At 38.9% G+C, this 15327-nt stretch overlaps 1 protein-coding gene across 3 annotated transcripts in view; it reads left to right on the forward strand.

Moving 5' to 3' along the window:
* The window catches only part of PDCD1LG2 (programmed cell death 1 ligand 2), a 53849-nt gene that overhangs the window by 9602 nt on the left and 28920 nt on the right, over positions 1-15327 (forward strand). For 2 of the 3 annotated variants that reach the window (XM_074394778.1, XM_074394779.1), the window contains exons 1-2: positions 2402-2482; positions 11591-11896. In XM_074394778.1, the coding sequence (XP_074250879.1) occupies positions 2425-2482; positions 11591-11896 (364 nt within the window). In that variant the 5' untranslated portion in view covers positions 2402-2424. Of the gene's footprint in view, positions 1-1838; positions 1908-2401; positions 2483-11590; positions 11897-15327 lie in introns of those variants that run through there. The other variant, XM_003928181.3, reaches the window with a different exon arrangement.

Consider the following 15327-nt stretch of genomic DNA (forward strand, 5'->3'; position numbering starts at 1 on the left):
AATTAAACAAAATTGAAATTAAAACATTTATGCTTCACAGAACTCTATAAAGAAACTGAAAAGACAGTGTGTAGAATGGGAGAAAATATTTCCAAATCACATATTTTATAAATAGTTTGACAATTCCTCAAAAAGTTAATATAGAATTACTACTTAATTCAGCAATTCTACTCCTACGTATGTACCCAGGATAATTGAAAGTATACATAGACAAAGACTTGTATATGAGTTTTCACAGCAACATTATTCATAATAGCCAACAAGCAGAAACAATCCAAATGACCATCAACTGATGAATGAGTAAGCAAAATATGGTATATCATACAATGAAATATTATTTAGTCACAGAAAGGAATGCAGTGCTGATATGTGCAACAACACAGATGAACCTTGAGAACATTATGCTCAGTGAAAAAAGCCAGCCACAAAAGTCCCCATATTGTGTGATTTTGCTTGCATGAAATATCCAGAATAAGTAATTGACAGAGACAGAAACTAGCTGAGTGGTTGCCAAGGGCCATAGGGAAAGGGAAGGGGGGAATAGCAAGTTTCTGCTATCGGGTCAGGGGTTCCTTTTTAGGGTAATGAAAATATTGCAAAATTGGATAACGGTGTTTGTTGCATAACTCTGTGAATATACAAAAACCATTAAGTCATGCACTTAAAAAAAGTCTGTGTTTTAAATCTATATACACACATATACATATATAACCCTCTTTTGCATATCAATACTTTAATAAAGCTGTTAAAATTTTTTAAATAAAATTTTAAAACAAAGAAAAAATATATAAGATCTCCAACAGACCACTTCTCACCTACACTAGCCCCATTACTCCAACCTATGAGCATTTCTGCAAAGACATTCCTAACTGATCTCACTGCTTGTAATCTTGCCAGCAACCTCTTCCTCCCAGCAATAGTCTATTGCCTACACCAAAGCTAAGTTGTCTCTTAATGATGTGAATGAGGTTCTGTCATTCTCCTGATCCAAACCCTCCACTGCTTTTCATCACACTCAGAGCAGCTCTGCTGTTACCTAATTTAGATGTATGGCTCCAACAGATTTCCCTTGAAGAAAGGATTCCATGGCTGATAAAAGTTGGAAAGCATCCTTGGTTTCAAACCATTAACAAATTAGATGTGTGCTCTGTCCCTTTCCTCAACCATAAGAAGTCCATGGATAAAGCAAGCTTCAGAGCAAAAGAGAAAGCATGGGAGATAGAGCAGAACCAAGGTGGGGCATTACCAGCCCCACCCTCATCAGAGCCAGTTCCCTATTCTCCCTGTCTAAACCGATTAGTGGGGTGGTTCAAGTGATAGTCACTCAATTGCAGCACGCAAAAGCACCTGACTGCTTTGTCTGCTCAGTCAACTATCAAGTATTTATTGAGCATGTAGCTCTGTTCTACGAAGCCCTATTTTCAAGTGTCACACTCACAGACTTCCAGTCCAGGTAAAGATGGTGTCCATTATTCATTTGACAAACAAAGTTGGAGTTCAAGGGCCAGCTATTGAAAAAAACTATGGAAAGCTTCATGAGACATGCAGATAACTGCCAATATGTGTGGCTCACAAGGACTGGTTCATACTCAGAAAAGGTCATTAGAAAAGGAAGAAGAACTTCTCAGGTGGATTTATAAAGAGTGTCTTGCTTACTCTTAACTTGTATATCTTCTTCTCCAGGAAATCAACCTATAAGTTCTCTTCCCAGCTCCACTCTACCAAGGTCTATCACCTTCCCCAAACAATTTTTATTTCCCTATTTTCAAAAGTGAATAAAGCACCAAAGACCTAGCAAAGTTTCATAAGACCCTGAAACTTTCAATTGTCTATTTCAGATCAAGTACAGAACATGATCTTCCTCCTGCTAATGTTGAGCCTGGAATTGCAGCTTCAACAGATAGCAGGTAAGAAAAAACAAAGGTAGAGGCTTGAGAAAGAAGAGAAGGTGGTGGCCCCTAGCCAAAGCCAAAAATGAGAATGTGGTCCTCAGGCTGAGGGCTTTCTCTGAGAAGTATGATTTCTGGACTATTCCAAGCACCACAAAAAGAAAAGTGCCCAAGATGGCTTGTACATGCCCATGTCCCTATCTGACAGAAATGGGAACTGAGAATATTGCTCCACCTATCACCACTAACCAGTGAGGGTAATGACAAGAAGACAGGATCACTCAGACCATGTAAATCTAAAGTGATACAAGAGGACAGGGGTTGAGTTCCCTTAAATGTGAGATGCTAAGCAGCTGTCACCTTCCTTTCTGGCAGGGAGAGGTGGACATGGTTACTCTAAAGAGAATGTCTGGAAGATATTCTTCATATTATTAGATGTTTCTGTGAGTTTTTCTTTCAAAAATCAACAGTAGCAGCCGTTGGTTATTCATACCTTAATGTGGTTTACTGAGTCTTCCTACAACCCAAATGAACAATGAACCTTAAGGCTATCCCTTTGGACTTGGAGAAAGGACTTCTATTAGAGGATGAGGGTGAGTAGGAAGAAAAGCAATTTCACAGTTGGTTGTTCTCCTGGGGAAGGTAGTTCAGACCACTTAAGGGTGCAGTCAGGACCAGGAGTACACTATTTTGGATGAACACCAGGAGGTAAGAGAGTAAGACAGAAGTGGGGACAGAGGATCAAGTCCTCAAGACAGCAGTCCCAGACCATTGAGAAATTATCTTTCTGCTCATGATTGAGAAATAATGGCTCCCTCGGCACTTGATAATCTTTTGAAAAGCTTTCTCCTCCCTGCTGGCTGGTTCCGGATCACTCTGTATCCAGTCACACTCCTCTCACTCCCTTGAGCTGCCCAGCCTGGTCTGGCACTAGAGACATGGACTTGGGGCCCTCCTCAAAGGAAGACCCTGAGATATTTTGCTTACTCCTACTGTGCTTCTGCCTGCAGGGCCAGCTAAAGGAACATTTCATGTTTTCTTTGCAAAGAACCCTGCCTGGTTGGAATTTTAGAGCAAGCAAAAGGGGCAAACACTTCCATGCTACCAAACAGCTTCAAGTTTCCACAGAGTGATAAGGGAACTGAGGGCCAAAAGACACTGCTGTTCCCCATCCTGTGGCAGGACTGGGAGTTTCAGGAGAAACCTTGGGAAATGTGTAAGCTCTGTGGGTTTGCAGCTTAAAAACACTGAGATCCTGGTTTTCTGTCTATGTTTTTCACCTTTTCTCTTAGGAAAGGAGTGAGCTAGGATAACAAGGGGCAGCATTTTTTATCCCTCATTGACTCTTTGTACAGAGGAAGGATCTTCTAAGATAATCAGTGCAAGCCAATGGAGATAGGCACTAGCTCCCAATTAGGTATGCTCATGGGGCAAAAGGAAGAGTATTTACATTTATTGAGGATTCACTAAATGCTGGATACTGTGCTAGGCAATTTAACTCTTTCCTTGCTTTTATGCTCTTTGGATGCTCTACTGTGTTATCTATAAAATAATTTAAAATTTGAAGTGAAAAATTAGGGTAAAACATTTTATATCATTTTTTAAGTAGGTATATATGGATGTATTTATATATGTATGCTTAAGTTTATATACCATAACATTCATTCTTTTTGTGAAAAAGTCTTACGAATTTTAACAAACGCATAGTCATATAACTACCACGACCACAGTGAACATCCAGGATAGTTCCATCCCTTGCCAAACAAACAAAAAGCCTCTCCCAAGTCTTAAGTCCAGGCACCTACTGATCTATTTTCTGTCCTTACAGATTTGTCTTTTCTAGAATGTTTATAAATGGGATTATTCATTAGATGTCCTTTTGTATCTGGCTTCCTTCACTTAACATAAAGCATTTGAAATTCATTTGTATTATTGTATGAATCAATAGTTCATACCTTTTTGCTGTTGAGTATATTCTATTGTATATATACTACATTTGGTTTATAAATTCCCCAGTTGGGGTACATTTGGGTATTTCCCATCTTGGGTGATTACAAATAAATTTGTTATAAATATTTGCATATAGGTTTTTTGTGTAAAGATAGGTTTTCATTTCACTTGGATAAATACCTAGAAGTGGGATTGCTAGGTCAATTGGTAAGTGTATGGTTTATTATAAGAAACTGCCAAACCTTTCCATAGTGGCTGTACCATTTTGCATTCCCCCTAGCAAGAGTACGAGAGTTCTAATTGTTCCTCATCCTTGCCAACACTGATATTCTTTTCTTTTCTTTTCTTTTTTTTGAGACAGACTCTCACTCTGTCACCCAGGCTGGAGTGCAATGGTGTGATCTTGGCTCACTGCAACATGCCCCTCCTGGGTTCAAGCAATTCTCCTGCCTCAGCCTCCCAAGAAGCTGGGATTATAGGCACCCACCGCTCATGCTTGGCTAATTTTTTGTATTTTTAGTAGAGACGGGGTTCTGCCATGTTGGCCAGGCTGGTCTCAAACTCCTGACCTCAGATGATCTACCCACCTTGGCCTCCCAAAGCTGGGATTACAGGTGTGAGCCACTGCACCCAGCTCTTTTCTTAAGTCATTCTAGTAGGTGTTTAGAAGTGGTTCTAATTTGCACTTTCCTAATGACTAATGATATTAAGTATACATATATTTATATATTTTATATACAATTTCATATATAATTACACAATATTTTTGTGTATATATGTGTGTGTGTGTATATATATATATATATGTGTGTGTGTGTGTGTGTGTGTGTGTGTATTTTCTTTTTTGAGACAGGATATCACTCTGTTGCCCAGACTGTAATGCAGTGGTGCAATCATAGCTCACTGCAGCCTTGACTTCCCAGGCTCAAGCAATTCTCCTGCCTCAGCCCAGGGGACTCCAGGCCATGCCACCATGGCTGGCTAATTTTTTTTTTTTTTTTGTAGAGATGGGGTCTCCTTGTGTTTCCCAGGCTGGTCTCAAACTCCTGGACTCAATTGATCCTCTCACCTTGGCCTCCCAAAGTGCTGGGATTACTGGCATAAGCCACTGCACCTGGCCTTAATTATGTTTTTATGTACTTATTTTATATCTTCTTTGGTGACATTCAAATCATTTCACCCTTCGTTATTGTATAGTAAGCAATTATTGTTTATTTTCTTATTGTAAAATTTTAAAAGTTCTTTTTCTTTTTTTGAGACAGGCTCTTGCTTTGTTGCTCAGGCTGGAGTTCAGTGTCCCAGCTCACTGCAGCCTCTGCCTCCTAAGTTCAATGATTCTCCAGCCTCAGCCTTCTGAGTGGCTGGAATTGCAGGCATGCACCACCATGCCTGGCTAATGTTTCTATTTTTACTAGATCTGGGGTTTCACCATGTTGGCCAGGCTGGTCTTGAACTCCTGACTTCAAGTGTCCCACCCACCTCAGCCTCCCAAAGTGCTGGGATTACAGGTATGTGACACCAATCTGACCTTAAGAGTTCTTTATTCCAGACACAAGTTCTTTATCAGATACTGATTTTCAATTTTTTTTGACATCTGTAACTTGTCTTTTCATTTTCTTAACTGTCTTTTGCAGAGTAAATATTTTAATTTTGATGAAGTTCAATTAATCAATTTTTTTCTTTTATGGATCATGCTTTTGGTATCACATCCAAAACCTCTTTGCATAACCCAAGATCTAAAAAGACTGTCTTCTATGTTTTCTTCTATACATTTTGTAGTTGTACATTCTATATGTAAGCTTTATAATCCATTCTTCCATTTTAATTTTTATATAAGGTATGATATATAGGTTGAGCTCATTTTAGTTTTACATGTGGATGTTCAGTTGTTCTGGCCCCATTTGTTAAAAAACTGATCCTTTCTCCATTCAATAGCTTTTGAATCTTCATCAAAATCAGTCATGTTTATGTGCATCTGTTTCTGGACTATCTGTTCCATTGATCTGTGCGTACATCCTTTTGCAAATATCACACTTATGTTTGTTTTTTTCTTATATTTTTATTTCAAAATCTCTGGATATCTTATAACCCAGAAATATTTTTTCTTTTTCTTTTCCCTTTTGAGATGGAGTCTCACTCTGTCTCCAGGCTGGAGTGCAGTCGCATGATCTCTGCTCATTGCAACCTCCACTTCCTAGGTTCAAGTGATTCTCCTGCCTCAGTCTCCCAAGTAGCTGGGATTACAGGTGCACGCCACCATTACTGGCTAGTTTTTTGTTTTAGTAGAGATGGGGTTTCACCATGTTGGCCAGGATGGTCTCAATCTCCCGACCTCATGATCCACCCGCCTCACCCTTTGAAAGTGCTGGGACTACAGGTATGAGTCATTGTGCTAGTACCAACCCAGAAATATTTTTTCTACCTTGTCATGTCTTACAGGAAGGAGCAACACAGGTCTTTGTTTTTTCATTGATATTTTCTTCTCTCTTTGTACTCCAGAGGTAGATGAAAATCAGGGGGCCACAATGACCATGGTGATGCCTGAGGTTATTCTGGGGCACAGACTTCAGCTTAGGTTACTCCAGTTGGCCTGTCTTCAACTCCAAAACTACTTCTGTTGACTGCTGAGATATACAAAGGACAAGAATCAGGTTTGGGAAGGGATTTCTGTGCTAAGACGTGTCTCCAAGCAGTGCTCCTACACTGAGCAGAGCATGAGTCAGGTGCGTAGAGCAGGATTTTGTCCTAAACAGGAACTTCAGAGTTTTCTGAAGAATGTGGCCATATAAAGCTCCCCTTACCCACCCTTACTTCTAAAGTACATTATATGGCAAGCCTGAAAAAAACTTACACTTCTGTTGTTAAATGTGGGTGATAAAATATAAACTTAGCTTAAAGAGGAAGCTATCTTGGGAGGTAATGCAAATGATTTGTTGTGTGTTTCCTGAACATGTGACAGGTGCTGACACCCATTGATACCTGGTTGCAATAAATGCAAAGCTCCCTCAAGAATTTTTAATAACACTCCAACATACTGGAAATGCATCGAGTTAGGTGTTCTAATCTAGCAAAGGACCTGCATGTATGTATTTTTCATGCTTTTGTCAAGTCTTTCGCCCTTTAGTTAAGGGCCCCAAATGAATGGAAATCCTGTGTTGTCTGCTTAATTTTGTAGTTGTGGAAACCTTGTAGTTTTCTCCTTTGTCTAATACCTTCAGGAGCTCAATTCTAGGTTGCAGCTTAATTTAATAACCATGTGGCATGTAAAACAGAAAACAAAACATCTTTTCCCTAGCATATAGCTAAAAAAACAAAAAACTCATTCATGGATGTAGTGTACACATGCCAGTGGATATATAGTCATAACTGCAGTCATTGGTAGCACAGAAATAAATATGCATTGAAGTTAGAGGGATGAATTTGAATTCCAGTTCCAAGAGCTACCATTCTTTGACCTTGAGCAAGCTGTGTCACTTCTTTAAGCCTCAGTTTCCCCATCTGTAAAATGTAGATAGCAAGATCTACCTTGCAGAGTTGTTGAAATGATGGGCTCGCCTAGTGTCTGACTTATTGTGTTTAAGAAATATCAACTTTCCAGTAACAGTCCAAATGCAGACCAGTGTTATAACTCTATTTCTCAAACATTAATGTGCATGTAAATCACTGTGACCTTGTTAAAATACAGATCCTGATTCCCTAGGTCTGGGCAGGCCTGAAATAATACTTTTATCTAGCCTCCAGGTGAAGCTGAGGACAATACTTTGAATGGCAAGATGGTAAAAGATGTTTGCAAGTGCAAATGTTAAACTGTGTAACTAATGGTTACAATTAAATACTAATGGTTACAATTAAAAACCAATACTGTCTGCACATTAGAAGCTCCCAGGAAAAGAAAATTTTTTAACGATGCTGACCTCATCCCCAAAGTAATTTAATTCAAACAGATCTAAAGCAGTGCCTGGGCATTAGTGTGTTTTAAAAGCCTTCAGGTGATGCCATATTAGCCGTGACTGAGGCCCTCTGCTTAGTGAATCTAATTTGCAGCTGGGCTTCAGAAAAACCTCTTCACAGAATTGTCTGCAACAGTGTTTTGATTGCCTCTGTAACTTACAATAAGCAAGAATGTTTTCAGGATTTCAAAAATGTATTGCACTTCCTAAACTTCTTATTTCACACGGAGTATTCAAACTCAAAGTTTACATGTCTTAAACCTTTACCTGGAGCAAAATTAGGCCAACTAACAATTAATCTTCTAGTTATTCTGAGTTATTCAGGCACATGACTCATGTTTGCTAATTGCTCTTTCCTCTTGTAAATATTAGCTGAAAAATGTCACCTCTCTGACAAGTAGCATATTTTATGCCTATCACTCCTGGCACATAATCTCACAAAGCAGACAGGAGAAATAGGAAGAAAATTGACTTTAATTAAAGACCCAGAGAGTAAAGAGGCGAGTTCTGCTGTAAGCTAAGGGGAGTTCCAGAGGAAGTTGTATGTGTTCCCTCTCTCATGAGAAAAAAGCATAGTTCGGTAAATAAATTTGCTAAATAGATTCAACAGAGTCTCTACCCAAAGTCTTCTATTTAATTCTTGTTGTTATGCAGACTCAGCAACTAACCTACCATGTAAGCCCCATTTTCTTCCCTGTTTCCTGTTTATCACATGTAATTAAACAAGGTAAGTATTACAGAAGAGTAAAAGTAATAGGTAATTCCTGAACTTGGCACATAGAAAATGGTTACTACATATTTGATGAATAGTTGGATATTCTTCTTCAAGGGCAGACTGGATTGGGTATCAGATGGCTCTGCATTAAGTTATAAAGGACTTAATAATTCAAGTATTTAAGGATGGCTTCCATCATCAAGGGATCTGCCCTTAAGAGGGTCCCATTACGGGATTCTGAGGTGAGAGCTATTCCAAGTGTGCAGTGGATTAAAAAAAGGAGAATCATACAGGAAATCTCTTTTTACATGCATTATTCCAGTGTCTTTGCAACCTGGTCCAGCAACTGCAGATGTGATTAGCATTGTTTTACTCACATACACTCACCTTATAGCCCTGCCCCTGCCCCTCTCCTGCACAAAAGAATGCTGGGAACACATGAACTCCTCTCTGTAGAAAGGCACATTAATGTTCTAGCCATGGTTAAAATGGAATAGAGACAAGCTATAAATGTAGTCATTTGATATAAATGTCAGTCATTTGAAATAAAGTTTGTGCCTATTACTATCAAGTGTGCTGTGTGGCAATTAAGAATGCCAATTTGTGTGATCACAGGCAAGTTGCAGTTTAATGAAAGGAAAGCAGAGGAGAAGATATAGCCAGGGTCATCCTTCCTTTCTCTCTCTCTCTCTCTCTCTCTCTGTCTGTCATTTATTTGCCAAACTCTTCACTAGAATTTGATATGTGCTAAGTACTGGAGATATCAAAGCAAACTCAACCTGGTCTTTGCCTTCAAAGACTTGCAGGGTAGTGATAAGAAACTTGAGTCAGAGGACAACTGCAATGACAGTCAGTCATTCAAGCAGCAGAAAACCCAAGTTACTTATACTGTGAAATCTGATTAGAGAATTGGCTGTCCTGATTAGTAAAATATCCTGGAGGATGAAGATTGGCCATGCATTCCACATATGAATTACCACTTTTCCAAGAATTAACATATGCACAGAAGAAAGGAACGAACATTTGCTGAGTGCCAACTGCCTGCCAGATCCAGGAACTTCACATGGATCACCTCGTCCAGCCTTACAACATTACTGAGAGGTAGAATCCAATCTCATTTGATAGATAAACAGGCTGAGGCTCATACAGAGTAAAGGATGGACTCACAGTCAAAGCTCTCCTAACCCTGGAAGTCAGCATTTGAACCCAGGCTTACCTATCACTAGATCCTATGCTCTTTCATATACTCAAACAACTTTTTGAATAGCTAATGCTTAGAATAAGCCCCCAAATATTTGTTGAGTGAATGATATGACTGAATAAATGAATAAGTGAATGAAGCAAGCTCTATTGAACATAATTTGATCTAATCATCTGTGATTATTCAGAAACTGCTTGGGCCAGGCGCAGTGGCTCATGCCTGTAATCCCAGCACTTTGGGAGGCCAAGGCAGGTGGATCACGAGGTCAAGAGATCGAGACCATCCTGGTCAACATGGTGAAACCCCGTCTCTATTAAAAATACAAAAAATTAGCTGGGCATGGTGGCACGTGCCTGTAATCCCAGCTACTCAGGAGGCTGAGGCAGGATAATTGCCTGAACCCAGGAGGCGGAGGTTGCGGTGAGCCAAGATCGCGCCATTGCACTCCAGCCTGGGTAACAAGAGCAAAACTCCGTCTCAAAAACAAAAAAAAAAAAAAAAAAAAAAAAAGAAAGAAACTGCTTGAACTGCTTGAACATTTTCTGATACCTCCATCATAATGAATATCCATTCATTAATGATGGAAGCAGCCTAATTTTGTTGTTTTTCACACTTTATTCATCCAAATACTACCTTCACTAGTTTTGTCATGTTTGGCCACTCCTTCTGCTATTTTTAATAGAATAATTTAAATCAATTCAACTTTTAAAAAATAAAACCATATACTCCTGTGGTAGATGAAAAACAAGTATCATTTGCACTGGTAAATGGAGAATAGGAAGACAAATAAATGCAGTGAAAACAAAGTAGTGTTATCAAATTCTACCCAGACATTGTTATCTAGCTGGAAGCTTCCTGTTTGATTAAAAAGGAAAAATAGCCAATGTTAGAGGTGTGGAAGTCTAGTTGCAAATTGTATACAATTGAAGAATTAGAACAGAATTGAAAAGGGAATACATTCCTCTCTGAATAATTTAACTCCCTATAGGCTTTGATTTTGCCTCATCTAAAATCATCTTACATACTGCTAGTGGTGTGTCCCTCACATTTTGGTAAACAGTGAGTGGAAACTATGGATTCTGAAGTCAAACATCTGACTGGCTTTGATTTTTACCTTTACTAACTGTAGGTCCTGAAGTGAGCTGCTTGGAGCCTGTTTCCTCAACTATATAACCATAATAACAAAACATGTTTCATGGTCATGTGTCAGTATGAAGCAATACAGTTATAAAGTACCTAGCACAGTGCCTGGCATGGAACATAGTAGGTATACATTAGACATCAGTTTCATTTTCCCTTTCCCTTTATTGTTAGAAAATAGAAAGCATCTACAGTGGGCTTGTATGATGTGGTGGTTAGAAACACCTGATCTGATTCTGGCTGTGCAATCTTGGGCAAGTTACTTAACCTTTTTGTGGCTAAGTTTTGTTTTCTGAAAAGAGGATAGAATATTATTATTTACCTTGCTGGCTTCTGGGAAGACTCAGTGAGACAATGTGTTAGCAGAGTGTCTGACAATTGTAAGAACTCAACAAGTAATAGTTATTATTGCTATCACTGGTGAGAAGAAGTGATATTTGACAGGAAAAGATAAGGGTTGAAGAAAATGAACCTGGAGAATAGGATGTGAAGGTAATTAAGTAACAAGAGCTCAGACCTTGATGGTAGGGAAGTCATAAGGAAGCATTTTGTTCTTATATGACAGATGATCTGGAATGACTGCAGGGCTTGGGGGATTAGGGACTGGAGGTGGGAGAGGCCTCTAAGAGCAAGCAGTGCTGTCCACCAGAAGCTCTTGCTGGAGTGCCCAGAGAGGAGCAAAGGGCAGTCAGCGGCACAGGAGGGAATGTTTGGAGTGGAAAGCTATGTCTTGTTTTCTTTTCAGCTTTATTCACAGTGACAGTCCCTAAGGAATTGTACATAGTAGAGCATGGCGGCAATGTGACCCTGGAATGCAACTTCGATACTGGAAGTCATGTGAACGTTGAAGCAATAACAGCCAGTTTGCAGAAGGTGGAAAATGATACATCCTCACACCATGAAAGAGCCACTTTGCTGGAGGAGCACCTGTCCCTAGGGAAAGCCTTGTTCCATATACCTCAAGTCCAAGTGAGAGATGAAGGACAGTACCAATGCATAATCATCTATGGGGTTGCCTGGGACTACAAGTACCTGACTCTGAAAGTCAAAGGTGAGTGGTGTCAAGACTACAATCCATGGAAGCATCTCTCCAACAGAGAACCTGCAAGTCACAGAAACCCATTAAAGGTAGCTCAAGCAAAAACAAGGAGGATGCTTTTAAGGAGACAGGGCTATTTCAAAGAAAACAAAAGAAGACTTTGGGTAGAGATCTGTTCAGAAATAATTTATGACATCTGAGTACAAAGCAGCTGAAGTAAAAGTGAAAGGGGGGTAGGAGCTGCAGGAATAAAATGGGACTGGATGAAGCCAGGAAAATTCATCCTTAAAATGTGGGAGGGTGTGAAAAATAAGCTTGGCCTAATTCACAATTCTCCCACAGAACATCCCTGACTTGATTATTAAGGTTCTCTTTTTCAATAGTTCATACCCTGAATCCAGAGTTTTTAAAACCATGGTTTGCCACCCATTAATGGATTAAAATATCAATTTAGTGAGGAGCAACCAGATGCATGTTTCCCACCCTTTAAAAAATAATGAATAGAAGAGGATAGAGTGGATTAGAAGACATCACAGAGTAGCACTGAGTACCACAAAACTCATTTCTGGGGTGTGTGTGTGTGTGTGTGTGTGTGTGTATGTGTGTGTATTGGGTCATGGTATAAGATTTTTTTTCTTACTTTGGATCATAAAAAGTTACAAGTCTGGGGCCAGACTTCGTGGCTCACGCCCGTAAGCCCAACATTTTGGGAGGCCGAGGAAGGTGGATCACGAGGTCAGGAGTTCAAGATCAGCCTGGCCAACATGGCCAAACCTTGTCTCTACTAAAAATACAAAAATTAGCCAGGCATGGTAGTGGGCTCCTGTAATCCCAGCTACCTGGGAGGCTGAGGCAGGAGAATAGCTTCAACAACCCAGGAGGAAGAGGTTGCAGTGAGCCAAGGTTGAGTCATTGCACTCCAGCCTGTGCAACAGAGCAAGACTCTGTCTCCAGGAGTGTGGGAGGGGGGAAGTTACAAGTTTGGAAAATAGTGCTCAAGTACAAGCCCTATTTATTTGGAAAACACTGCTCCAGTGCAGGTGAAGAAGCTGAGATCCAGAGAATGCAAGTGGGTAGCCAAAAAGAGTCCCATGAAGTCTACAGCTGTCCCCATTCCTCTGAATTCAGGCCTCTCTCCACCCCAGCACAAGTCAAATATCTAAATATAACAGGAATCTTCACAATTTTGTTTGTTCTAGAAAAGGCCATTTGGGGAAACACATACAACTACAAAAGATAGATTTTACTTGTTCATTGGCTTAGGGTCTCCAGGCTTCATTGAGTGCTCTGAGATAAACGATGCTATTTCTCTGGCCTCTCCCCTCCCACACATTGAACCTCAGATGGTCTGTTCTGTCTTCTAGAGGGTCTGTGGATTTGGGCCCCGAAAAACCATTAACCTTGGCGGAAACCGTGACTTTATGATCTGGTACAAAGAAGGACAAACTAGAGGGACTGAACATGAGGATGAATATTGGGTACACCCTAGTCCTTAGGCAGGTTATTTTGCCTTTCATAACCTCACATTTTGCTTATTTGTAAAAGAAGAAGAACAATAATAGTACCTACCACACAGGATTGTTGTCAACATTATGAGAAGTAATGAACATAAAGAACTGAGCATGCTACCTGGCATATAAAAAGTGTCCAGAGATCTGGTTAAAAGACCCTCAGTTGTTACAGAGACAGTGACCTCCTCACACCTCAACCATCAGTGAATCACCAGCAAAGCCACTGGCCTAGATGTAACTGTTTTCTATCTTTATTTCATTTCCTATATCCAGGCAGCAGCTGGGAGGAACTCTAGAACACTGAAGTTAGTCTGAGTTCCCTTAATATAAGACTGTACATTCTTGGGATACCTTGATGTACTTAAATCTCTGCAACCCTAAATCACCACCTCTGTTTTTATTGATCTCAGTCTGAAGGCTGTATTAATGGACCAGGCCTTCAGCCCATTCTCGGAAGCTGGGGACTGTCTCTCATTCTCGGGGAGGCACTCTGCCTACTCCTCACCTAGACCACAGATTTCTCGGTTGTGAAAAGATTTGTTCCTTGTAGCAGTAATGGTCATCAAACTGGGATATTTGGGGATCACAAAGACTTTTCAAGGGATGTACGGGTAAAGGCAGTTTTAGGAAGTGAGTTTCTAGATCCTCATCTTCCCCAAACACTCCTTCCCAAAATTGATGAGCCTGAGAATGTGCCTGCCAGGCAAGGCTCTTGGGGTTCCCCTAAAACACTTCCTCTTTTAAGCCTACCACTCACTCATCATGAATATAGTCCATTGTCCCAGGGCGTGAAACCCTCTACAGTGTTAAATAAAAGAATGATTGGGAACATTGACACCTGATGGAACTGTTATGACTAAAAACTTTTTTGCAAATAAGGTGATATCAAATGTTCTGCTTTCAACAAAATTGAAGGAGGCTCTACTAAAGCTAATAGCTGATAATCAAAACTAAGTAATTTGCCATGTAAATCAGGTCAAAGAATGAAATGACATTGCTGTAACAAAACTCTTCCATTCCCATTGATTTACTCATACAAACAAGATTCCTTAGCCCTTATAAGCTACAAAAAACTGAAAAATGGAAATGGAATCGATGCTGAACTCCATCATATAAAATTATTCCGACCATGTCATGTACTTCCTCAGATTCATGAATAATTTGAAAAAGAGAGCCATATTCATCTCATTAAGAAACATATTTCCAATAAATTTTCATCTTTCATGTTTAAAAATTATCAATATTCATAACATTTAACATTTTGATCAAATATGTGTTGATAATAACAGAAATTAGATCTCAATGCAGAAAACTTTGAGCACTTAAAGCTTCATAGTCACAAGAGAAAAGTTTTAATTTCAATAGTTATAAATATTTTGTTGTAAAGACATCTAATGATAATACAAAATCTGTCAAACAAAAATATGTTACATTAGGATAAAATTCTGTAGGCAAGGTGAAATTTGAAGTGAGGTTCAAGGAATGAAAAGAAACAATTTAGACAGAGAAGAATTTTTTCATTTAATAATTTATTTATTTTTACTTAGAGGGGGTTGAATTGATTATATTTCCTCACCTAAAACGCCTCTCTGATTTGTCTTCCTTATTTATTCTGTTTTATCCACATTCTCCAGTCTCATTCACCTTTTTTTACCACAGGAAATTATTCCAGTGTGTTTCATATATATTCTTTGGTTTGTAAGAATTTGTGCGTGTATATATATATATATATATATATATAAAAATTTATATGTTCATATATAAAAATTTATTTATATATATGTGTCAATTTCTAAAATATATAAATTTATATTATATATTATTTTATATATATTATATAAATTTATAGAAATTTATTATATAGAAATTTATATATAATAAATTCATATATGTATAATAAATTCATATATATTTTTTAAAAATTTATTTTGA

Source organism: Saimiri boliviensis, chromosome 2, assembly GCF_048565385.1.
Source record: "Saimiri boliviensis isolate mSaiBol1 chromosome 2, mSaiBol1.pri, whole genome shotgun sequence".
Classification (NCBI taxonomy): Eukaryota; Metazoa; Chordata; class Mammalia; order Primates; family Cebidae; genus Saimiri; species Saimiri boliviensis.